Consider the following 26,642-nt stretch of genomic DNA (forward strand, 5'->3'; position numbering starts at 1 on the left):
TCAAAGACTTTTCTCGCATTATTGCTCCTATTACCCAAATGACCCGGCAACACACCCGTTTTCAATGGTCCTCAGCAGCTCAGATGGCATTTGACAAGCTCAAAGCCCTGTTTACCTGTGCCCCTGTGTTACAACATCCAGATCCAGCCTTGCCTTACGTCCTAGAGGTCGATGCTTCAGAAGTGGCCACAGGAGCAGTTCTCTCCCAACGCCAAGGACCCAAGGCGATGCTTCACCCAGTTGCCTTTTTCTCCCGGAAGCTCAGCCAACCTGAAAGGAATTACGATGTGGGTGATCGGGAACTGTTGGCCATTAAGGCTGCTTTTGAAGAATGGCGGTATCTGTTAGAAGGTGCAGCACATCCGATAATGATATTCACCGACCACAAAAATCTTGAATATCTCAGATCGGCCAAACGTTTGAGACCTCGACAAGCCAGATGGGCATTATTTTTCTCAAGATTCAATTTTCATCTCGCGTACCGTCCGGGCTCCAAAAACGGGAAGGCGGACGCTCTCTCACGGATGTTCCCTGAAACCCCTGTGGATACCACCCCCAGCACTATCCTGTCCTCCCAAAATTTTCTCTTAATGCAACCAGACCTTAGGTCTACCCTGGAATCAGCCTCTGCCCAATGTTTTGTTCCTGAGATCCCTTCACTCGAGAAACGAGGAAAACTTTTTTGGCACAAGGACAAGATTTTTGTACCTCAGGAAACCAGACTCGCAGTCTTTAAAGCATGCCACGATCACCAACTAGCTGGCCACTTTGGGGTCCGCAAAACTCTGGAACTAATCCAACGAGCCTATTGGTGGCCAAACTTAAGGCAGGACTGTCAAAATTACGTGAGCTCCTGTACAACCTGCCTTCGTAACAAGGGCAGCCACGTCCAAGCCTGGGGTCTACTAAGACCACTTCCTGTCCCAGGTCGGCCATGGGAAATGTTGTCTATGGACTTCATAGTAGATCTACCCTCTTCAGACGGATTCTCCACAATCATGGTGGTGGTGGATCGCCTATCAAAAATGGCCCACTTCTTGCCCATGATAGGTACTCCTTCGGCCATGGACACGGCACACACTTTTGTGAAAGAGATCTTAAGGCTACATGGTCTACCTGGCAGTATCGTGTCCGATCGTGGGGTACAATTTACCTCCAGATTCTGGAGGGCGCTCTGTAAGGTCTTACATCCAGGTCTGCTTGTCTTCAGCTTACCACCCTCAAACTAATGGCCAAACTGAAAGAACTAACCAGACATTGGAGCAATACCTCCGCTGCTTTTCTACCTTTTCCCAGGACAACTGGGCAGTCTTACTGCCATGTGCGGAATTCGCTTATAACAACTCCATCCATGCCTCCACTCATCAGTCTCCATTCTGGGCGAACTACGGATTCCACCCATCTTCTCTGCCTACACCTATGCCCGAAGCTACTGTACCTGCCGTCCAAGACAGGGTAGCCCTTATACAAGAAAACTTCCTACTCTTACAGGAAACTTTGCAAAAAGCACAAATGGATTACAAGGAATTCTATGACAAGAGGAAGAAGGACAGTCCAGCTCTGAAGGTAGGAGACAAAGTGTGGCTCTCCACAGTGAACCTTAAGTTGTCCTGCCCATCCAGAAAGCTGGGTCCGAAGTTCATTGGCCCCTTTTCGATCAAAAGGATGATCAATCCCGTGGCCTTTGAACTTTGTCTTCCAAGCACATACAGGATTCACCCAGTCTTCCACATCTCCCTGCTAAAGCCTGCAAATCCTGGCCCCTTTCCTGGAAGAGATGACTTGCCTCCACCTCCTGTTACGGTAGATGGAGAAACTGAGTACGAGATTGAATCCATCTTGGATTGCCGGAAAAGAGGAAGGCAGGTTCAGTACCTGATAAAATGGAAAGGCTATGCACCTGAGGAGAGTTCGTGGGAACCGGCAAAGAACATACATGCTCCCAGACTCCTGCGAGTATTCTTCAACAGATTCCCTGAAAAGCGATCTTACTTGGGCATCCGGAGGCTGCCCCTCGGGGGGGGGGGCACTGTCAGGGCACTACCAATGTCATTGCTAATCAGCGAATTCGCGCATTGGCCCGAACACGCATGCGCGCCCAATCACGGGCGAACGCAGTCCGAAATGTGCATGCGCCAATGCGCACGCGCATACGCAAGTGCGTAATGGCGCTTGGCACTAAATGGCCTATTTAAAGCCAGCAATCTCAACAACAAGTTGCTGGATGATCAACAGCCTCCCGTGTTCCCTGTGCCTTGTAACCTGCTGATCGTGATTCCCTGTTGCCGACCCGGACTGTCTGACGTTGTTTCTCCTGGCTCCTGTCCCCTTGGCTTACTCCGGGTTTCCTGTTGTCTGCTCCTATACTTGACCTCGGCTTGGCTCTTGACTTCTCTACAGCATACTCCCAGTCTGTTCCTGTTTGCATCCTGCTACTGCCTGGCTTGCCAAAGTGTTCCAGACCTGCTTGGAACTTCACAACACGCTTTGTTCCTGCTTCCATCTGGTCATCCCAACCGGCAATCCGTGCAACTTCGGGCACAGCACTCCCTGTCCCACTTCCAGGGGTGCTCTGCACCTAGCCGCAAGGGGGAGCCCTCTCTACACTCCGGCTTCGGATCAGGTACGTGACAGCCATCCACCTAGCCCTGCCCCAGAAGTGGAAGAGATTGAGTGCAGCGATGCCCAACCACTTATTTCTCAAGATGAGTACATAGAAGGACCATCGCAGCACATCTCTGATGATGACGAAACGCAGGTGCCAACTGCTGCGGCACTCAGAATTGTAGAGACCGACAAGGAGGGCAGGGGTGAAGACTGGGTGGAAGATGATGTGGAGAATGATGAGGTCCTCGACCCCACATGGAATGAAGGTCATGCAGGTGACCTGAGTAGTTTGGAGGAAGAGGCGGTGGTCGCACAGATCCACCAGCACAGCAGAAGAGGGAGCAGGGTGCAGAAGCGGAGCAGCCGTGCCCTAGACACTACACCTGCTACTGCCCAACGCAGCTAGGGACCGAGCGCACCAAAGCCAGCTCAAAGGAGTTCTCTAGCGTGGAAGTTCTTCAGAAAATGTGCTGATGACAGGACACGAGTGTTTTGCACCCTGTGCAATAAGAGCCTGAAGCGAGGCATAAACCTTCTCAACTTGAGCACAATCTGCATGATCAGGCATCTAAGTGCAAAGCACGAGCTGCAGTGGAGTAGACACCTTCAAAACCAAGAAAGGTCTCTGGCTCCTCCTGCTTCCTCTTCTGCTGCAGTCTCGGCCTCTCCATCCACCTCTGTAGTGATACCGGCACCTGCCGCCCCGCAAACAGACAATCTGTCAGCAACACCACCACCTGGGTCACCAACCATCTCCACAATGTCCCGTGGAAGCGTTCAGCTTTCCATCTCCCAAACACTTGAGAGGAAGAGGAAGTACCCCCCTACCCACCCGCGATCCCTGGCCCTGAATGCCAGCATTTCAAAATTCTTGGCCTTTGAAATGCTGTCATTCCGTCTGGTGGAGACAAACAGTTTTAAAAGCCTTATGTCGGTGGCTGTCCCACAGTACGTCGTGCCCAGCCGCCACTACTTTTCCAGGCAAGCCATCCCTTTCCTGCACAACCAAGTGGGGGAAAAAATCAGGTGTGCACTGCGCAACGCCATCTGTGCCAAGGTCCACCTAACTACCGATACGTGGACCAGTAAGCACGGTTAGGGGCGTTATATCTCCCTAACGGCACACTGGGTAAATGCAGTGGCGGATGGGCCTGAGGCAGATAGCAATTTGGCGCATGTCCTTCCACCACCGAGGATTGCAGGGCGCTTCAGTTTGCCTCCTGTTCCTAACTCCTCTTACTCCGCTTCCTCATCCTCTACCGCCTCCTAATCCGGTCAGCGTAACACCTTCACCACCAACTTCAGCACAGCCAGGGGTAAACGACAGCAGGCAGTTTTAAAACTTGCCTGTTTGGGGGAAAAACCACACACCGCGCAGGAGTTGAAGAGGAGCCTTTCGTTGCCTCTGGGCAGCCTGGCACACATGAGCGATTTACATGCTGCAGTGTCTCCACAACGACCGCCGAGTTGCCCACATTCTAACTTGTGCTGATTACTGGGTGCCCACGCTGCTGGATCCCCGTTACAAGGACAACGTACCGTCCTTAATTCACTCACTGGAGCGCGATCGCAAGATGCGCGAGTACAAGCGCACGCTGGTAGACGCGATGCTGCTGGCATTCCCACCTGACAGCGGGGCCACAGTGGAAGCACAAGGTCAAGGCAGAGGAGGAGGAGGAAGAGGTCGCCAACGCAACCAGGGCACCGCCAGCACCTCAGAAGGCAGGGTTAGCATGGCCGAAATGTGGAAAAGCTTTGTCAGCACGCCACAACAAACAGCAGCACCAGCAGCTCATATGGAACGTCTTAGCAGGAGGCAGCATTTCACCAACATGGTGGAGCAGTATGTGTGCACATGCAGACATGTAGTGAATGACGGGTCTGCCCCCTTCAACTTCTGGGTCTCCAAATTGGGCACATGGCCTGAGCTTGCCCTTTACGCCTTGGAGGTGCTGGCGTGCCCTGCAGCCAGTGTATTATCTGAACGTGTATTTAGCACGGCTGGGGGCGTTATCACAGACAAGCACAGCCGCCTGTCCAGAGACAATGTGGACAAGCTCACGTTCATTAAAATGAACCAGGCATGGATCCTACAGGACTTTTCCGTACCTTGTGCAGAATAGAGATGGATACCGACCTTACCCAGCCATTGTTCTATTTTTGATCTTTCTCACTCTTTTGGGGTGTACCCTCATTTAAAATGACTGAAAAAAAGCAGTGTTGGCTACCTCGTCCTCCTCCACCGCCGCTTCCACCTACACCGCCACATCCACCACCACCTCAACCTCCCTCCTACTCCATATGGGCCTCGTCCTTCACAGATGAAGAAAAATTTTTTATTTTTCTGGTTTTTTTTTGTTGTTTTAAGTTATTTCCCTATCCACATTTGTTTGCAGAGCACTTGCCATGCTCTTAACTACGTTTTGCTGCCATTTGCAGCACTCTAGCCCTTTCCATTGGTGTTTTAGAGCCATTTTAGTGCCTGAAAGTTCGGGTCCCTATTGACTTCAATGGGGTTCGGTGTCCGGGTAAAGTTCGGAAAAAGTCCGGGACACGGACCCGGACTTTTTTTTCAAGTTCGGCCGGACACGGACATCCAGGTGTCCGCTCAACTCTATTCATAAGTAACAAAGTTTTTAGTGTCATGCCTTGCCTCCCTCTCTTGAACAAACCCCACCTGGTCTGTGTGTATAAGCATAGCTAATATGCTTATAGGTAAGGATTCATAAACAGCTGCTCCAAAACAGTGTTAAAATGAAAACAAACACTGATAAAATGCTTACTCTGTTTCTGTCAAAGAAGATAAGGCCTGGTTCACACTAGTGTGATTTCAGATGTGACTTCACACAGAATCACATGACACACAGAATCACATGACAATAGAAATCACATTGATTTCAGTATTGCTGTTCACATCAATGCAACACAATTGTGATGCGACTTTGCGGAAGGTACATGTGCTATTTTGGTGTGATGCAACATGATTTTATGCCCCATAAACTTCAAAAGGGCAAGAGCAAAAATGTACACGTGCTGTTTGGTGCATTGTTGCCCGTGGTTTGTGTTGGTTGTTAGCAGCCGGCACATGTCTGAATACAAGGATAAGTCATTGGGTGATAAGGAGTTGGCACCAGATGTAAACAAAATAAATCAAAACTTAAATAAATCAAAAACAAAGTAAACAAATGAGCCTGTCAGAAAAAAAAACAGTCTACAGCGTGGGATCCCCCCACAAACCATACAGTACCCATTGGGTCTGGTATGGCTTTTAAGGGGGCCCCACACCAAAAAACCTAAAAAAAATTCTATACCAGACCCTTATCTGAGCATGCAGCCTAGCAGGCCAGCAAAGTAGGAGACGAGCGTGCAGCCCCTTTTCCTGAACCCTACCAGGCCACATGCTCTCAATGGGGGGTATTTTGCCAGGGGACCCCAACAGCAAAGCACCTTGTCCCCACAAAGGTCTCTTCCACGCAAATCTTGCTCGGTGGCTGTGGGTGTCTGCAGACAGAATCTGGAAGCCCCTTTATCAAAAAGGAGGGCCTCTATATACTGCCCCCGAAGTAAATCAGTACATAGTACTCCTACTCATTCACCCAAAATTAGAATGTACCCTAGAAATAAATACACCCAAACTTTTGCCCCTGTGTACATCCATTGTCAATTATGTCATCCAGCAATGTAGGTCATGATAAACGACAGCTGCTGACCTGCACGAAAAAAAAAAAAGACAGCCCCTCACTGACATTAAGAAAGTTAATGACACCCCAAATTCAGGTTGCAAACACATGGCATTTCCCCACACCTGCCTGCACTGGACTGCATGGTACAAAAGATCTGGGTAGAGTGCAGTTTAACAAGTAGTAAATGCACTACTTTTGGTGCAGCAAAAATGTAAATCACACAGGAATGCACAGCTCGTTTCTGTGCTATTTATGTGTAGGCATAGTATGAACCGGCTCTCAATGGGCTAAAATTCCACTACGCTGCACCAAAAGTTTAAACCAAACTGTAACCAGATCGCATGGTACAAAAGTACCATGCAATCTGGTGCGGGCAAACGCACTGCATTTTCAACCTGCATTTGGGGTGTCGTTAGTACCTTTCTACTGACATTCACTGCAGATAGAGTGCATTTTGCATGTGTTCTGATCGCACAGGAACTCACAGTGCATTTCTGTGTGATTCATGTGCTGGCATGGCGTGAACCGACCCTTAAAAAGAGTACATATCAATTCTACGTTTCAGATGCCAAGCATCAGACATGCTAAGGCATACATTAATCTTTTTTTTTTTTTTTCAACGAGAGTTAAACGAAAAAATGACTTGATTCACCTACTCACACACTCTATTTATGTGGATGGGGGAATCATTTCCACTGAGCAATAGTGATGTCGCGAACCTAAAATTCGCGGTTCGCGAACGGCGAACGCGAACATCGGCAAATGTTCGCGAACCGGCGAACCGGGCGAACCGCCATAGACTTCAATAGGCAGGCGAATTTTAAAACACACAGGGACTCTTTCTGGCCACAATAGTGATGGAAAAGTTGTTTCAAGGGGACTAACACCTGGACTGTGGCATGCCGGAGAGGGATCACGCAAAAAAAAGTTCTTAAAAATTATAATTTTTTGATAGAGAGCCAATTATTGGAAAAATTAAAAAAAAATAAAAATAAAAAATTTCTTTGGATTTAGCATCTGGGGGGTCTAAAAAGTGTACCTGTGAAGTTTCAGCTCTGTAGCATGTCCAGAACCCCTAAAAAACAGCATTTTTCTTATATTTTCAGGAATATGGCTTCTCTGCGGCTGGCTTTTACTCTTGCAGGCATTTAGCGGGCATTTTTTTAGGCAGGCATGTCATTTTTTGTATTTAGTGTCTGGGGGGTCTAAAAAGTGTACCTGTCAATTTTCAGCTCTGTAGCATGTCCAGAACCCCTAACAAACAGCATTTTTCTTATATTTTCAGGAATATGGCTTCTCTGCGGCTGGCTTTTTCTCTTGCAGGCATTTAGCGGGCATTTTTTTAGGCAGGCATGTCATTTTTTGTATTTAGTGTCTGGGGGGTCACAAAAGTGTACCTGTCAAGTTTCAGATCTGTAGCATGTCCAGAACCCCTAAAAAACAGCATTTTTCTTATATTTTCAGGAATACGGCTTCTCTGCGGCTGGCTTTTTCTCTTGCAGGCATTTATCGGGCATTTTTTTAGGCAGGCATGTCATTTTTTGTATTTAGTGTCTGGGGGGTCACAAAAGTGTACCTGTCAAGTTTCAGATCTGTAGCATGTCCAGAACCCCTAAAAAACAGCATTTTTCTTATATTTTCAGGAATACGGCTTCTCTGCGGCTGTCTTTTTCTCTTGCAGGCATTTATCGGGCATTTTTTTAGGCAGGCATGTCATTTTTTGTATTTAGTGTCTGGGGGGTCACAAAAGTGTACCTGTCAAGTTTCAGATCTGTAGCATGTCCAGAACCCCTAAAAAACAGCATTTTTCTTATATTTTCAGGAATACGGCTTCTCTGCGGCTGTCTTTTTCTCTTGCAGGCATTTATCGGGCATTTTTTTAGGCAGGCATGTCATTTTTTGTATTTAGTGTCTGGGGGGGTCACAAAAGTGTACCTGTCAAGTTTCAGATCTGTAGCATGTCCAGAACCCCTAAAAAACAGCATTTTTCTTATATTTTCAGGAATACGGCTTCTCTGCGGCTGTCTTTTACTCTTGCAGGCATTTATCGGGCATTTTTTTAGGCAGGCATGTCATTTTTTGTATTTAGTGTCTGGGGGGTCACAAAAGTGTACCTGTCAAGTTTCAGCTCTGTAGCATGTCCAGAACCCCTAAAAAACAGCATTTTTCTTATATTTTCAGGAATACGGCTTCTCTGCGGCTGTCTTTTTCTCTTGCAGGCATTTATCGGGCATTTTTTTAGGCAGGCATGTCATTTTTTGTATTTAGTGTCTGGGGGGTCACAAAAGTGTACCTGTCAAGTTTCAGATCTGTAGCATGTCCAGAACCCCTAAAAAACAGCATTTTTCTTATATTTTCAGGAATACGGCTTCTCTGCGGCTGTCTTTTTCTCTTGCAGGCATTTATCGGGCATTTTTTTAGGCAGGCATGTCATTTTTTGTATTTAGTGTCTGGGGGGTCACAAAAGTGTACCTGTCAAGTTTCAGATCTGTAGCATGTCCAGAACCCCTAAAAAACAGCATTTTTCTTATATTTTCAGGAATACGGCTTCTCTGCGGCTGTCTTTTTCTCTTGCAGGCATTTATCGGGCATTTTTTTAGGCAGGCATGTCATTTTTTGTATTTAGTGTCTGGGGGGTCACAAAAGTGTACCTGTCAAGTTTCAGATCTGTAGCATGTCCAGAACCCCTAAAAAACAGCATTTTTCTTATATTTTCAGGAATACGGCTTCTCTGCGGCTGTCTTTTTCTCTTGCAGGCATTTATCGGGCATTTTTTTAGGCAGGCATGTCATTTTTTGTATTTAGTGTCTGGGGGGTCACAAAAGTGTACCTGTCAAGTTTCAGATCTGTAGCATGTCCAGAACCCCTAAAAAACAGCATTTTTCTTATGATTTTTAGTAGAAAACTAATGCAGTGTCTTTCCAGCTGTCTTTTTTTCTTTCTGGCAAGCTGAAATATGATATGCCAAGGCAAACATGCCTATCAGTTGAGCTATGACACAGACAACACTGCACACATGGGGAAATATGTAAAACAAAAAACAGGAAAAGGAAATTAGGTGACGGTAACAAAACATGATATTGTGATTGGCCAAATAAAAAGTCACCTCGCGATGAGGTCGCGCCAAAGTCGCGCTAAGTCGCGCCAAAGTCGCACTGGAAGCGACGCTACTTTAGTGGTAGCGGCAGTGTAAACCAGCACTAAAACATCCAGTGTGTGAATACGATCAGGTATGATGTTTTATCGGTCAAGTAGTGTAAGGGTTACGCCCGTTGCCCGCTTCACAGTGACAGACCAAACTCTGACAGACCAAACTCCCCGTTTAACAGTCAGTCAGTCCATTTGCACAACCGCAAACTCCCAATTTGCACAAGGTTGGATACCAAGCTAGCCATGTCCCGTTCCTTGTCCTCACTGACATCATTGAAGGTCTCTTCCTCCACCCAGCCACATACAACACCAAGGGTCCCCGAAAGGTGAGAACAAGCCCCCTGGGACGCCTGCTGTGGCTGGTATTCCACCTCCTCAAAGCCACCTTCCTCCTCTGACTTCTCTTCTTCAGACTCCTCTCTCTGCGTTGCCACAGGTCCAGCAATTGACAACGACAAGGCTGCTTCTGGTGGTGATGAGGACCACAACTCTTCCTCTTCATGCTCATCTACAGCCTGATCCAGTACTCTTCGCAGGGCACGCTCCAGAAAAAACGCATATGGGATGAGGTCGATGATGTTGCCTTGGGTTCGACTGACCACCAGGGTTGTCATCTCCGCAAAAGGACGCATGAGCCTACAGCCATTGTTCATGAGCATTCAGTAACGCGGCCAAAAAATACCCAGCTCCGCAGAAAGAATGAAAGAAAATGAATGTTTTTTTTTATGAAAAATTATCCTGCGGATCGCTTTTGGTCTGTACACAATGAAGCAACGACCTTATCATCTGGGGTGTGCCAACACAATCCTAGAGGTGATCGCTTCATTGTGATACGCAAGCCCCTTCACCACGACAAGGTAACGATCACGAAGGGGAATTGACACATGTATGTGCCTTTTTTTTTGTTTTTTGTTTTTTTGCAGCCACAGTGTAGCACCAGAGGCCAGAAAAATTAGGCATGTACACATGCATGAAAAAGTAGGTATTGTTGCAGCCGCTGCTGTAGCAGCGGCCTGAAAAATTGAGGTTTTAAGGCAGAAAGTGCACTAAAACATTGCTGCTTGAACCGTAGTTGGTGGCGGAGACGTCACGTAAGTCATCCGGCATGCAGAGAATGATTATATACAGCAGCGTGTGGACCATTTTTAGGCCAAGGCATCTCAGTCATCACCAGGCCTTTTTTAGTCAAATGCATCCCCCACTGTCAGTCCCTTCGGGATCCATGCCTCATTCATCTTAATAAACGTGAGGTAATCAAGACTTTTTTGACCTAGGCGACTTCTCTTCTCAGTGACAATACCTCCTGCTGCGCTGAAGGTCCTTTCTGACAGCACACTTGAAGCGGGGCAGGCCAGAAGTTCAATGGCAAACTGGGATAGCTCAGGCCACAGGTCAAGCCTGCACACCCAGTAGTCAAGGGGTTCATCGCTCCTCAGAGTGTCGATATCTGCAGTTAAGGCAAGGTAGTCTGCTACCTGTCGGTCGAGTCGTTCTCTGAGGGTGGACCCCGAAGGGCTGTGGCGATGCATAGGACTAAAAAAGCTCCGCATGTCCTCCATCAACAAGACGTCTGTAAAGCGTCCTGTCCTTGCCGGCGTGGTTGTGGTGGTAGGAGGAGGATTACTTTCACCTCTTCCCCTGTTGGATTCCCGTTGTGCTGTGACATCACCCTTATACGCTGTGTAGAGCATAGTTTTTAACTTATTTTGTAGCTGCTGCATCCTTTGCGACTGCCGGTAATTGGGTAACATGTCACAGACTTTCTGCTTATACCGGGGGTCTAGTAGCGTGGCCACCCAGTACAGGTCGTTCTCCTTCAGCCTTTTTATACGAGGGTCTCTCAACAGGCATGACAGCATGAAAGACCCCATTTGGACAAGGTTGGATGCCGAGCTACTCATGTCCAATTCCTCGTCCTCACTGATGTCATTGAAGGTGTGTTCTTCCCCCCAGCCACGTACAACACCACGGGTACCAGATAGGTGACAACGAGCACCCTGGGATGCCTGCTGTGGTTGGTGTTCCTCCTCCTCAAAGCCACATTCCTCCTCTGACTCCTCTTCCTCACAATCCTCTTCCAGTGTTGCCGCAGGTCCAGCAATCGATGGTAAGGCTGTTTCTGGTGGTGGTGATGGTGACCACAACTCTTCCTCTTCCTCTTCACGCTCATCTACGGCCTGATCCAGCACTCTTCGCAGGGCACGCTCCAGGAAAAAAACATATGGGATGATGTCGCTGATGGTGCCTTCAGTGCGACTCACTAGGTTTGTCACCTCCTCAAAAGGACGCATGAGCCTACAGGCATTGCGCATGAGCGTCCAGTAGCGTGGCAAAAAAATACCCAGCTCCGCAGAGGCTGTCCTAGCACCCCGGTCATACAAATACTCGTTGACCGCTTTTTCTTGTTGGAGCAGGCGGTCGAACATTAGCAGTGTTGAATTCCAACGTGTCGGGCTGTCGCAAATCAAGCGCCTCACTGGCATGTTGTTTCGCCGCTGAATATCTGCAAAGTGCGCCATGGCCGTGTAGGAACGCCTGAAATGGCCACACACCTTCCTGGCCTGCTTGAGGACGTCCTGTAAGCCTGGGTACTTCTGCACAAAACGTTGCACAATCAGATTCAACACATGTGCCATGCACGGCACATGTGTCAACTTGCCCAAATTCAATGCCGCCAACAAATTGCTCCCGTTGTCACACACCACTTTGCCGATCTCCAGTTGGTGCGGGGTCAGCCACTGATCCACCTGTGCATTCAGGGCGGACAGTAGTGCTGGTCCGGTGTGACTCTCTGCTTTCAGGCAAGTCAACCCCAAGACAGCGTGACACTGTCGTATCCGGCATGTGGAATAGCCCCTGGGGAGCTGGGGGGGTGCAGTTGGTGTGGAGCAAGACGCAACAGCAGAAGAGGACTCAGCCGAGGAGGTTAGCAAAGAGGATGGAGTAGGAGGAGTAGAGGAGGTGGCAGCAGGCCTGCCTGCAAGTCGTGGCGGTGTCACCAACTCCTCTGCAGCAGAGCCACGCATTCCATGCTTGGCAGCCGCCAGCAGGTTTACCCAATGCGCAGTGTACGTTATATACCTGCCCTGACCGTGCTTTGCAGACCAGCTATCAGTGGTCAGATGGACCCTTGCCCCAACACTGTGTGCCAGACGTGACATGATTTCTTTTTCCACAATAGAGTACAGGTTGGGGATTGCCTTTTGTGAAAAATAATTTCGGCCGGGTACCTTCCACTGCGGTGTCCCAATAGCGACAAATTTTTTGAAGGCCTCAGACTCCACCAGCTTGTATGGTAAAAGCTGGCGGGCTAAGAGTTCCGACAAGCCAGCTGTCAGACGCCGGGCAAGGGGGTGACTCTGCGAGATTGGCTTTTTGCGCTCAAACATTTCCTTCACAGACACCTGACTGTGGGCAGGTGACGAGCAGGAACTGCTGAAGGTGAGAGGCGGAGGGGCGGGTTGTTGATAGGGGGCATGGAGGACAGCAGTGGTTGACGTGGCTGAAGATGCTGGACCAGGAGGAGGATGGTGGCTTTCAGTTTGTGTGCTGCTTTTACTCATGTGTTGATCCCATAGGCGTTTGTGATGTGAGATCATGTGCCTTCGCAAAGCAGTTGTACCTAGGTGGGTGTTGGACTTCCCACGACTCAGTTTCTTTTGGCACAGGTTACAAATGGCATCGCTGATATCAGAGGCAGACACACAAAAAAAATGCCACACTGCTGAGCTTTGCAAGGACGGCATTCTGGTGGTGGCAACAGCTTGCGTTGATTGGCGTGCTGTCTGGCTGACCCCGGGTGCCGAATCTACATGCTGTCTGACTGCGCCACTAGCTCCTTGCGATGACCTCCTCCCCCTGCTTCCAACTCGTCTCCTCCTCCTCTCTGTCTCCCCATCTGAACTTTCCCCCTCTTCTTCTGCTCTTCGAGCAGGCACCCAGGTGACATCCACAGACACATCGTCATCATCAGCCGCTTCACTTGACAACTCAGCAAAGGCAGCAGCAGCAGGTACAACATCATCATCATCACAATGTACGTCCATGTGTATAATGCTGCCTGACTGAGACATATCCCCGTTATCTACATCCTCTGGCACTAATAGTTGCGCATCACTTATTTCTTCAAACTGATGTGAAAATAACTCCTCTGACGGATCAAGTGAAGCGGCTGTGGTGCTAGTGTTGGTGGTGGTGCCGGCGGGCTGGCGAGTGGTAAATTGAGAGGTGCCCGAAGCTGAGCTGGAGGAGGATGGTGCATTAAGGTTCCGAGCGGAAGCTGTAGACGATTGGGTGTCCTGTGTAAGCCAGTCAACTATGGCCTCAGAATTTTTTGAGTTCAGGGGCTGTGGTGGCCTCTGAACACTGGGCATTATTCTAGAGCCTAAGGAAATCACAGCACCACGACCACGACGGCCCTTGCGGGGTGGCCTGCCTCTGCCTGTCATTTTTATTTTAATGTGTTGTTACTGTTGTACTATGAGTGCAAGCTGCTGTGCCACCTTATATATCAGTGGTGGGTGGGCAGTGGCACAGTACACTCTCTGTGGACCTGACAGCAGTCACTGGCTCCAGGCAACTGCAATTTAAAAAATATATATATTTTTTTTTACTTTGCAAGCTGCTGTGCCACCTTATATATCAGTGGTGGGTGGGCAGTGGCACAGTACACTCTCTGTGGACCTGACAGCAGTCACTGGCACCCAGGCAACTGCAATTTAAAAAAATATATATATATTTTTTACTTTGCAAGCTGCTGTGCCACCTTATATATCAGTGGTGGGTGGGTGGGCAGTGGCACAGTACACTCTCTGTGGACCTGACAGCAGTCACTGGCACCCAGGCAACTGCAATTTAAAAAAATATATATATTTTTTTTACTTTGCAAGCTGCTGTGCCACCTTATATATCAGTGGTGGGTGGGCAGTGGCACAGTACACTCTCTGTGGACCTGACAGCAGTCACTGGCACCCAGGCAACTGCAATTTAAAAAAATATATATATTTTTTTTACTTTGCAAGCTGCTGTGCCACCTTATATATCAGTGGTGGGTGGGCACACAGTGGCACTGCAGTGGGCACAGTACACTCTGTGGACCTGACAGTCACTGGCAGCCCAGGCAACTGCAATAATAAAAAATATTTTTTTTTTCAATTTATTGCAACAAGATGCTGTGCCAACGTATATATATCAGTGGTGGGCAGTGCACTGCAGTGGGTACAGTGCACTCTGTGGACCTGACACAGCACTCACTGCAATTATGACAGAGAAAAAAAAAATATTTTTTAAAATGCCAGGTACTGTGCCTGTGCCACCCGAAATGAGTGTGGTGTGCACACAGTACAGTCTGTGGTAGGTCTGTGGCCTCTCACACACAGCGGGCAGGCAACTGCAGTGTACAATAGATATATATATATATATATATATATATATATATATATATAAAGAAAAAAATCTATTACCTTACCAGCCCTTGAAAGGGCTTTTGGGGACACTATATATATATATATATATGTATATATATAAAAATAAAAAAATCCTCAATTACCAGCCCTTAAAAGGGCTTTTGGGGACACTAGATAGATATAGATATATATATATGAAGAAACAACTCAATTACCAGCCCTTAAAAGGGCTTTTGGGGACGCTAGGTATATATATATATATATATATATATATATATATATATATATAAAAAAAAAAAACACAAATACCAGCCCTTAGAAGGGCTTTTTGGGGTGCTGATATTACAGCAGTAGTGGACCAAGAACACTGCAAGACCAGGAACACTGACTAACTGTCCCTAGCTTAACAGCAGCAGCAGCAGCAGCAGCTCTCTCCCTATTCTCACTACACACACTGCTTCAGAATGATCTAAGATGGATGCTGCCCTTGCTTATTTATAGGAGGTGGGAGGGTGTGGGAGGGAGGTACGCTGATTGGCTGGAAATGTGTCTGCTGACTGTAAAGTTCAGGGTCAAAGTTTGCCTCAATGATGTCTTATGGGGGGCGGACCGAACATCGCATATGTTCGCCGGCAGCGGCGAACGCGAACATGCTAAGTTCGCCGGGAACTGTTCGCCGGCGAACAGTTCTATACATCTCTACTGAGCAATTGTGTTCCAACGGCAGGGATACTTCCCCTCCATCAGAATACTGATCAATACTGCAGGCTTTACCTGGCAGCACTGATTGATCAGGGAAAAACCCGACAACCAGCCTGCCCATACATTGATGGAATTTCAGTTGGTCCCTGCTGAACCAGCCAAATGTTGATCCATATATAGCTGGCTTAAGATAGTGGTCTCGTGCAGTAGGAAATATGCACCTCTCTGTCATTGAGGTCTACTGCTCTCCTTCCTTAGCATAGATGTTCACTCTGCTTTGCCTTGTATATGCATGATATGTGAGTACTTCAGACACAGGGTTCTAGATGAACACATACCCTGCACTCTCTAATAGTGTTGTCCTGAAGCACTTATTGACCACAATGAGCAGTAAAATTCCTCTTCTACACAAAAAAAGCCTTTTACACCTGGTCTGACTTTGTTTTAAATCCAGGGGATTTAACACCAAGTTTACACTGGTTTAGACTTTTCTGAGCTAACACGGGTTACTAAACAGGTACATTGCTATACTAACACTGTAGCTAACACGGAGACAATACAGTAGAGTAAAGAGAGGAGATATTTGGTTCCTACCTTAGTTAACACGGTTTATTAAACACCTCTTAGGAAATTACCACCCTAATTCGCTGTGATAAGGCTTGACACCACTTAACACCTGTTTAACACTGGTTATTAAACGTACACTTTAACCATTTTATTTTTATCTCTTTTTACCTTTTTCTTTTACTTTTTTTTTGTAATTAATAGGAATGTAGCAAAAGCCTTTTTTTCTGCTCTTAATTGAACATCTGTGGAATTCAATTCAAGTGGAAGTAAACTCTCTCCCATCACTTTAGCACATATAAATCAGCATTAAAAGCACTATTAATCACTGTACTCAGATGTCACCTTACTTGCTCAGTTTGCTTGTAATCCAGCCCGTTCTGTAATCTGTAATGACTTCACTCCCACTATCCACGGTTTGCTCTTTGTGCCGTCAGTCGGATATGGCCATGACCGCCATATCCGCTCCCTGCAGCACTGCGCTCCAATACCGCAAGACTATACTCTCAACCTAGAAAGAGGCTTGGCTAAGAAATGATCGCTCATACACAAACTTGAAGCAAGGGCTACATGAAAGGACAGAAGTATTTTATACTACAGACACGAAAAAACAACACTTAAGATGCCACTGGCTTATCCCAAAACAACACTTAAAATGGCACTGGCTTATCCCAGGAGAAACACATTTTCAATCATCTTAACCGGTTGCCGACCGCCGCACGACTATATACTGCGGCGGTCAGCCCCGGCCAGGCAGAGTGACGTATCGGTACGTCACTCGCCTGTCACTGACTTGTGAGCCAATTGCGGGCGGGCGCGCGCCCGCCCCGGCTCGTTCACTGACAAGTCAGTGCGTGTGACCGGCGGACCCGATCGCTCCGGTGAAGGGAGAAAGGCGGACGGCTTATGTAAACAAGCCGCCTGTCATTCTCCCTGGTGTAAAAATGAAGATCAGACGGTTCTACTATGTAGGACCGTTGATCTTTGTTTTTACACCAATAGCCATCTCCCTTTACAGTTAGAAACACGCCCCTAGGACACACTTAACCCCTCCCTCTCCAATACAGTTAACCCCTTCCCTGCCAGTGTCATTTTTGCAGTAACAGTGCATATGTATAGCACTGATTACTGCAGTAATGTCACTGGTAACCCCAAAAGTGTCAAAAATGTCAGTCAAGGGTCCGATCTGTCCGCCGCAATGTCGCAGTACCGCAAAAAAAATCGCAGATCGCCGCCATTACACGTTAAAAAAAACACCAAAAATGACAGAAATCTTTCCCTTTGTTAGTAAACGCGATAACTTTTGCGCAAACCAATCAAAATACGCTTTTTGCGATTTTTTTTACCAAACATATGTAGCATAAAACAAATTGGCCGAAAATGTTAAAAAATTTTGATTTTTACATTTTTTTTGGGGAATTTCATATAAAAAAATGTGAAAAATATTGTTATTTTTGCAAAATTGATGCTCTTTTTTTGTTTATAGCGCATGATCAAAAAATCGCACAGGTGATCAAATACCACCAAAAGAAAGCTCTGTTTGTGGGAAAAAAAGGACGTAAAATTTGTTTAGGTACAGCGTCGCACGACCGCGCAATTGTCCGTTAAAGTCACGCAGTAAAAAATCGCAAAAAACCCCCTGGTCTTTTAGCAGCCAAATCCTCCGGGGCTTAAGTGGTTAAACACAGTAAGGAACATGCAATTGGGGCTAAATCATATATATTGTATAATGTGTTGAAAGAATGTAATATAATGGCCTAATTGAAAAGCAGCATAGGAGGGGGAGATTTTACCACTGCTTTAAACATACTCGTGACTATAAACTTTTTAACATTTGTACAATAAAAATGCAAAATTATGTTTTTGCATAAGAATGCCACTTTTTTTACAAAGCAATTTGACAAATATTGCATCTTGTAGTTTACCTATCATTTTTCTGCTTTTTAATAAAGTATAATATTTTCTGCATGTGTTGAATTTAAATATCTTTTTCCATGTGAATGTGTGAAATTGAAAGCAAGGGCATGATATATTGATAATTTGTTTGTTTTTACAGTACACACAAAAACTAAATTTGCAAGGAAATTATCTAAAGGTGATTCCATCAAGAGCATTCATTTCAACGCCTTACTTAACTCATCTTAGTCTATATAACTGCAGCATTGAAACAATAGAAGAAGGAGCTTTCAGAAGCCTTGGACGTTTGTTACATCTTAACCTTGGCTCCAACCATATACGTTTCATATATCAGGAATCTTTTGATGGACTTTCATCTCTACAATATTTAAACCTCAAGAATAATCACCTTGAGGAGATAAGGCCAGGAGCATTTAGCCAGTTAGGTCTTTTGAACTTTCTAAATATTGGCAAAAATTTCTTGGTCTATTTACCAGATATGTTATTTCAAGGACTGATGCAGCTTCAATTTTTGTTTCTTTCTAACAATATGATTAACATTATATCATATGAGGCGTTTGCAGGACTACACAACCTCAGAAGGCTAAGTCTTGACCACAATGAACTTCAGTACTTTCCAACAGAGGCTTTCTCTAGACTATCTGGTCTCATAAAGCTAGAACTGGGATGGAATCCAATGACATTTATTCAAGAAGAAGCTATCCACATGACATCCCTCAAACAGTTATATATTAACAATATGGCATTACAGGAAGTATCTTTCAAAGCATTTGAAAAAAGCAAACAGATTTCTTTTATTGACATTAGTAACAATCAGATTAGTTCACTACAACCACTGGCTGGAGTTGAACAGTTAAAATATCTAAACTTGACAGGTAATAGTGTACCATGCGATTGTCAAATGCAGCCGTTCAAGGTTTGGGCAGATTTAAAAAGGCTGAAGGTTGATTTATTTTGCTTTGGCCCCAATAATTTTCATGGAGATCACCTGGACTCTCTAAGAGCATTCGACCTAAAATGTGGAATTTTTCCTGAGGAAGCTTACAATATTTTGCCAGCCACGAAAAAGACACCTGAAAAAAAACGATGTCCAATGAGCTGCAACTGCAAATCTGATGTTAAACATGTCATATGTGAAAATAAATTCCTAAGACAGGTACCCCAAGGTTTTCCTAAAGACACCAGCTTGATTGATTTACGTGGAAATGTATTTAATGTTATTCCTAAAAGAGCTTTCTTGGCTATGCAAAATGTAGTTTCTCTTCATCTCCAACATTGTGATATTAAAAACCTTCAACCAGAAGCATTTCTAGGAATGAAGAATTTGATATACCTTTACCTGTCTAATAATCAGATTTCTGCTTTAAATCCTGATGTCTTCCTTGGAGCACCAAACATTGGATATCTTTTTTTAGACAATAATAAATTTATTAAGGTTCCAAGGGAAAGTTTTGGACTTCTTGCAAATCTTTTATCCCTCCATATACAGCATAATTCTATTACTTCACTTTCAGACATGGCTGGTGCAGAAAAACTGCGCTGGTTATATTTAACAGGAAATAACATAAGTTTAATTACATCAACAGCGTTTAAAAATATGAAGTTTCTAGAAAAACTCTATCTAGATGAGAATAAGTTGAGAGAAGTGCCAACACATGCACTCAAAGGATTGCCTATGCTGACAGAGTTAAGACTATCCAAGAATCCTATCAGAAATATCGGAAACGGTGCCTTCTTGCCAGTATCTCGGTCACTGCAGCATCTGTATCTCAATGACATGGGGCTATTAAAGGTAAAGTATTATATTTGAAAAACATAGCAAATAGGAGAACTATTATACTTTTTTTATTGTGTTAAGTCAAAAGGACATCTTTCTGAAAATTCTTTACATCTGTAAATATGTCCATACTTCTGATTCACTCTCTGTGTTCTATTGTAAACATCCATTTTTGCTTGATGTCATTGCAAAATCAATGTAACCTTTGTCCATATGGATATTCTGTGACCTCCATTAACCATATTATATCTGAATAGGCACACCAAAGTGTGTTTCTATTGTCACATAGCAAAACACCAAAATTTCATGGGACTCAAACTTGCCAATCTCTTTCCGACCTAAGACCTGAAGAGCTCAATTTCAAGCACACCTGGGCTCTATGTATTTGCAGCACCAGGTGATAGGGAAGGAGATCAGGAACTTTGTCCCTCTGACCACATAACAATGGGGAAGCAACAGGGATATATTTAGACCATTGAAAGCTCCCTAAAGAAACCTTTTCACCACTGAGAATAAGTGAATTTGCCTGGGTTATATTTTCAGAAGCTTTAATGAATCCTGTTAGAAATTTGGTAAACCCAAACATAGCACCAATTGGAGTCCGTTGAGGATGAAATATTTAAATTCTAAATTTTAAGGGCCACCAAGCAAGCTACTATCAAAATAGGCACAAAAGGCCAGGAACTGCCATGGGAGACCAACAGCAATGTTTTCTTCAATAAGTCTTTATAGTGGCAAAATAGTCCATTCCATGCATTTCAAGAGCAATGTGAAAACAACACAAATCCGTTAACCACTTGCAGGCCAACATAAGTATTAAAATGTCCTGTCAGCAAGTGGTTAGACCTTCATCATGACTACAGCTGCAGCCATTATTTTTTCAGCTGCTGATCAACTTTCTTGTCCAAAAAGTGCTCAGGATGAAGCTTCCCCTCCTCTTGCTACTGCCCGCAGTGGTTCCTAGGCTTTCCCTTTCCTCCAGGGAGACCAGGGCCATGGTAAATCATCAGGATAGCTCCCCACAGATCAGATGGAAGAAATTCCATTAACCGATAACCTCTGTGATGAATGAACCTGGAAGCAATGATGATTTAGTCACTGGTTTTAGAGCTGTCATTCCCTGGCTGTTACAGGGAAGCAGCTAACCAAGCACAATCTGTGTCTGGTTAGCTGCTTTGAAGGGCAGGAGAGACATCAGGGGTCTAATAAACAGGTCATAAAGAGGACCCATCACCTGCCAATACTTTCACAAGGGGGTTTCTTAGCCCCCCTACAGGAAAGCTACATGAAAAAAAAAATTCTAAAACTGTAAAAAAAATGTAATATGTGATGAAAATAAACCTTTATGTTCACTATATGGGGCACTTACAGTGCCTTGAAAAAGTATTCATATCCCTTGAACTGTTCCACATTTTGTCATGTTACAACTAAGGATGATCGAACTTTTGAAAAGTTCGGTTCGGCCAGAACATCCGAACTTCCCGAAAGTTCGGCCCGGATTTCAGAACCCCATTGAAATCAATGGGACCCGAACTTCGGTAATCAAAAAACACAATTTTTAAGCCCTAAAACCCAATAAACGCCCGTAAAAAGTGCCCAGGGTTCTGGATCATGCCCCATTAACTATTAATCACACAAAAAAAAGTTCTTAAAAATTGTAATTTTTGATAAAAAAGCCAATTATTGAAAAAATTAAAAAAAAAAAAAGAGATTTTTTGATTTTGGGGGGTCTAAAAGGTGTGCATGTGAAGTTTCAGCTCTGTAGCATGTCCAGAACCATGAAAAAAAAAGATAATTTTTCAGTAGAACAGGGATGTGGGTCGGGACCCTCCTTTAACTTTAACACCTATATGATCTTTTTTTCTGGTTCTGGACATGCTACAGAGCTGAAACTTCACAGGTACACATTTTAGACCCACCAGACACCAAATCACACAAAAAAAGTTCTTAAAAATTGTCATTTTTTATAAAAAAGCCAATTATTGAAAAAAAAAAAAAAAAAAAAAGAGAGATTTTTTGATTTTTACTTTTTCTTTTTCAGATCTGTGTGGTCTAAAAGGTGTACATGTGAAGTTTCAGTTCTGTAGCATGTCCAGAACCAGAAAAAAAAACTTGTGCACAGTACCACTATACACAAGTTCAGATGTTTTGCCTGCCTCAAAAGAACCCCAAAAAATGCCAAAAAAAAACGCTAGCGTCAAAAAAAAATGCCCAGGTGTGTTTTTGCTGCCATTTTTTGGGGGTTTTTGGAGGCAGGCAAAACATCTGAACTTGTGCACAGTACCACCATACACAAGTTCAGATGTTTTTCCTGACTGCAAAGAACCCAAAAAAATGCCAAAAAAAACGCTAGCGTCCAAAAAAAAAATGCCCAGGTGTGTTTTTGCTGCCATTTTTTGGGGGTTTTTAGAGGCAGGCAAAACATCAGAACTTGTGCACAGTACCACTATACACTAGTTCATATGTTTTTCCTGACTGCAAAGAACCCCAAAAAATGCCTGCTATTAAACCGGGAGAGAAGCTACCTGTCCTGAAAGAAAGTGTTCTAATACAAACGATCTTTTTTTTTTTCTGGTTCTGGACATGCTACAGAGCTAAAACTTCACATGTACACCTTTTAGACCCACCAGATCTGAAATCCAAAGTAAAAATCAAAAAATCTCTCTTTTTTTTTTTTTTTTTAATTTTTTCAATAATTGGCTTTTTTATCAAAAATGACAATTTTTAAGAACTTTTTTTGTGTGATTTGGTGTCTGGGGGGGTCTAAAAGGTGTACCTGTGAAGTTTCAGCTCTGTAGCATGTCCAGAACCGGAAAAAAAAAAGGATTGTTTGTATTAGAACACTTTAAACACAGGTAGTTAGCTTCTCTCCCGGTTTAATAGCAGGCATTTTTTGGGGTTCTTTGCAGTCAGGAAAAAACATCTGAACATGTGTATAGTGGTACTGTGCACAAGTTCTGATCAGTGGTGGGATTCAGCCGGTTCGCACCGATTCCATAGAACCGGTTGCTAACTTTCTGCAAGTTCGCAGAACCGGCTGAATCCCTCTGCGCCTCTGAGGACGCGCAGGACAATTGAATGTCCCGCGCTAGGGAAGACGTGGCGCCACGGCCCGCCCATTCTGTGACAATAGCGAATGAGAATTCGCTATTGTCACATGATCCTCCTCCTGGCCAATCAGGGAGCGGGTCCTCCCGTTTCCTGATTGGCCGAAAGGCAAACACCGTGCCGTTGGACGAGAAGGAGGCTCCGCGGGAGGACTCGGAGACGCGGGGAGCCGACTGCGAGACCGTCCGTGAGGTAAGTGCATGGGTCTCGCGGGGGGGGGGGTCGCTGGCACTCTGCAATTGGGGGCAATGTTGTGGCTGGCACTCTGCAATTGGGGGCAATGTTGTGGCTGGCGCTCTGCAATTGGGGGCAATGTTGTGGCTGGCACTCTGCAATTGGGGGCAATGTTGTGGCTGGCGCTCTGCAATTGGGGGCAATGTTGTGGCTGGCTCTCTGCAATTGGGGGCAATGTTGTGGCTGGCACTCTGCAATTGGGGGCAATGTTGTGGCTGGCACTCTGCAATTGGGGGCAATGTTGTGGCTGGCGCTATGCAATTGGGGGCAATGTTGTGGCTGGCACTCTGCAATTGGGGGCAATGTTGTGGCTGGCGCTCTGCAATTGGGGGCAATGCTGTGGCTGGCACTCTGCAATTGGGGGCAATGTTGTGGCTGGCACTCTGCAATCATTGGGGGCAATGCTGTGGCTGGCACTCTGCAATCATTGGGGGCAATGCTGTGGCTGGCACTTTGCAATCATTGGGGGCAATGCTGTGGCTGGCACTCTGCAATCATTAGGGGCAATGTTGTGGCTGGCACTCTGCAATCATTGGGGGCAATGCTGTGGCTGGCACTCTGCAATCATTGGGGCAATGCTGCGGCTGGCACTCTGCAATCATTGGGGGCAATGCTGTGGCTGGCACTCTGCAATGATTGGGGGCAATGCTGTGGTCACTGTGCATTGAAAGGGGGGCACGCTGGTCTCTCTGCATTGAAAGGGGGGCACGCTGGTCACTGTGCATTGAAAGGGGGGCACGCAGCGCTGGTCACTGTGCATTGAAAGAGGGGCACGCAGCGCTGGTCACTGTGCATTGAAAGGGGGCATGCTGTTCACTGTGCATTGAAAGGGGGGCACGCTGTTCACTGTGCATTGAAAGGGGGCACGCTGGTCTCTCTGCATTGAAAGGGGGAACGCTGGTCACTGTGCATTGAAAGGGGGCACGCTGGTCACTGTGCATTGAAAGGGGGAACGCTGGTCACTGTGCATTGAAAGGGGGCACGCTGGTCATTCTGCTGGGAAAGTCAGAACTGGTTACTAAAATTTTTGAATCCCACCACTGGTTCTGATGTTTTGCCTGCCTCCAAAACCCCCCAAAAAATGCCAGCAAAAACACACCTGGGCATTTTTTTTTGACGCTAGCGTTTTTTTGGCATTTTTTTGGGTTCTTTTGAGGCAGGCAAAACATCTGAACATGTGTATAGGGGGTATATATATAGACATATATGTCTGAATATATACCCCTAGACATATATAGGTGTGATAGTAGCAGAAATATATTCCTGTAAATGATTTCATTAGCGCAAGCATTTATTTCTGCTACTATCACACCTATATATGTCTAGGGGTATATATTCAGACATATATGTCTATATATACCCCCTATACACATGTTTAGATGTTTTGCCTGCCTCCAAAACCCCCCAAAAAATGCCAGCAAAAACACACCTGGGCATTTTTTTTTTTTTTTTGACGCTAGCGTTTTTTTGGCATTTTTTTGGGTTCTTTTGAGGCAGGCAAAACACCTGAACATGTGTATAGGGGGTATATATAGACATATATGTCTGAATATATACCCCTAGACATATATAGGTGTGATAGTAGCAGAAATATATTCCTGTAAATGATTTCATTAGCGCAAGCATTTATTTCTGCTACTATCACACCTATATATGTCTAGGGGTATATATTCAGACATATATGTCTATATATACCCCCTATACACATGTTCAGATGTTTTGCCTGCCTCCAAAACCCCCCAAAAAATGCCAGCAAAAACACACCTGGGCATTTTTTTTTTTTGACGCTAGCGTTTTTTTGGCATTTTTTTGGGTTCTTTTGAGGCAGGCAAAACATCTGAACATGTGTATAGGGGGTATATATAGACATATATGTCTGAATATATATCCCTAGACATATATAGGTGTGATAGTAGCAGAAATATATTCCTGTAAATGATTTCATTAGCGCAAGCATTTATTTCTGCTACTATCACACCTATATATGTCTAGGGGTATATATTCAGACATATATGTCTATATATACCCCCTATACACATGTTCAGATGTCATGTCTGACATCAAACATGTCCTCAAAAAAGCACTGGCAGTGGCAAACCCTGCAGCATAAAAAATGCTTGGCTGGTGAGAAGCCATATTGCAGTTACGAAGCTATTCAGAGAAATGATCATTTCTCTATAGCGGTCACCCTGCTATGGAAGGGTTTTGTCACCCTGCCATAGCAGTCACTGCCAGTTAACCCTACACTACACTACGGTCCCCTTACACTTAACACTTTCCCTACTGAAACTCAATTTTTGAAGCTAACTTAAGTGTAAAGGAGCACTCTAACTACACTAGATATCCCTTTCCTCACACTAAAAATAGCTAAATGACACTTTTAAAGTAAAATTAACAGAACTGCTTCCATTCTCTTCCATGTCCAGTATAACAATGCTAGGAATATGGCGGGGGCGATCTTATATACTGGGGGGCGTATTCACTAATGATTGGTCTAGGGACCCCCTAGTCACTCCAATCACATTCCTAGCATTCTCCTGCCCCTCAATTGGCTTTTGCTAATGGTTCTGGTCCAATCACAGGCTTTTAAAGCCCATTTCCTGAAGCATTGCATTTTGGGCGGTTCTGGTTGCCGAATTCCGAACTTTTTTGGCAAAAAGTTCTAAATTCGGCCGAACCTTGAACACCCAATGTTCGGGTCGAACCGATGGTGGACCCGAACCGTTCGATCATCCCTAGTTACAACCAAAAACGTAAATGTATTTTATTGGGAGTTTATATAATAGACCAACAAAAAGTGGCACATCATTGTGAAGTGGAAGGAAAATGATAAACGGTTTTCAAAAGTTTTTTACAAATAAATATGTGAAAAGTGTGGCGTGCATTTGTATTCAGCCCCACTTAGTCAATACTTTTATAGAACCACCTTTCGCTGCAATTACAGCTGCAAGTCTTTTTGGGTATGTCTTCACCAGCTTTGCACATCTAGAGAGTGACATTAAAAGCAAAGGTAGTGCACTATTCAGATGTGTGATGAAGCTAAAATAATATTTAGATAAAAAAACAATATGTTAAACCTCCAATATATATATATATATATATATATATATATATATATATATATATATATATATATATATATATATATATATATATATAAATGAAAAATAAAATGCTGAATACTTATAAAACACAAATATATATAATCTTCCCAATTGCAGTGAATTTCTAAACGTGCAAACGATGCCAAAAAGTGTAAAAAAAAAAGCTGATTGAGAGATGTAACGCCAAAGATAAAAAATATAAATAATATTGAAAGTCCAAGAAGGAAAGTTCAAGAAAAAAATCTGTTAAAAGTTCATCCACTAATTGATGGGATAATCTGGTGCTGGCAACAATTAGAGTCAATGCTTGTAACGAACTGTGATGCGATTCCTCTCTGTGGGGAGACTTCTCCTCTTGACATATTTTCCCCAGATATATAAATAAAAAATA

General features: G+C 44.8%; 1 protein-coding gene across 1 annotated transcript in view; it reads left to right on the top strand.

Annotated features, from left to right (window-relative positions):
* The window catches only part of CHADL (chondroadherin like), a 268,788-nt gene that overhangs the window by 137,989 nt on the left and 104,157 nt on the right, over positions 1–26,642 (top strand). The window contains exon 2 of the mRNA XM_082266537.1: positions 18,168–19,820. Within this exon, the coding sequence (XP_082122663.1) occupies positions 18,168–19,820 (1,653 nt within the window). The remainder of the gene's footprint in view (positions 1–18,167; positions 19,821–26,642) is intronic.

The sequence above is a fragment of the Pelophylax lessonae genome, assembly GCF_965119305.1.
Source record: "Pelophylax lessonae genome assembly, chromosome: 8".
Lineage (NCBI taxonomy): Eukaryota > Metazoa > Chordata > Amphibia > Anura > Ranidae > Pelophylax > Pelophylax lessonae.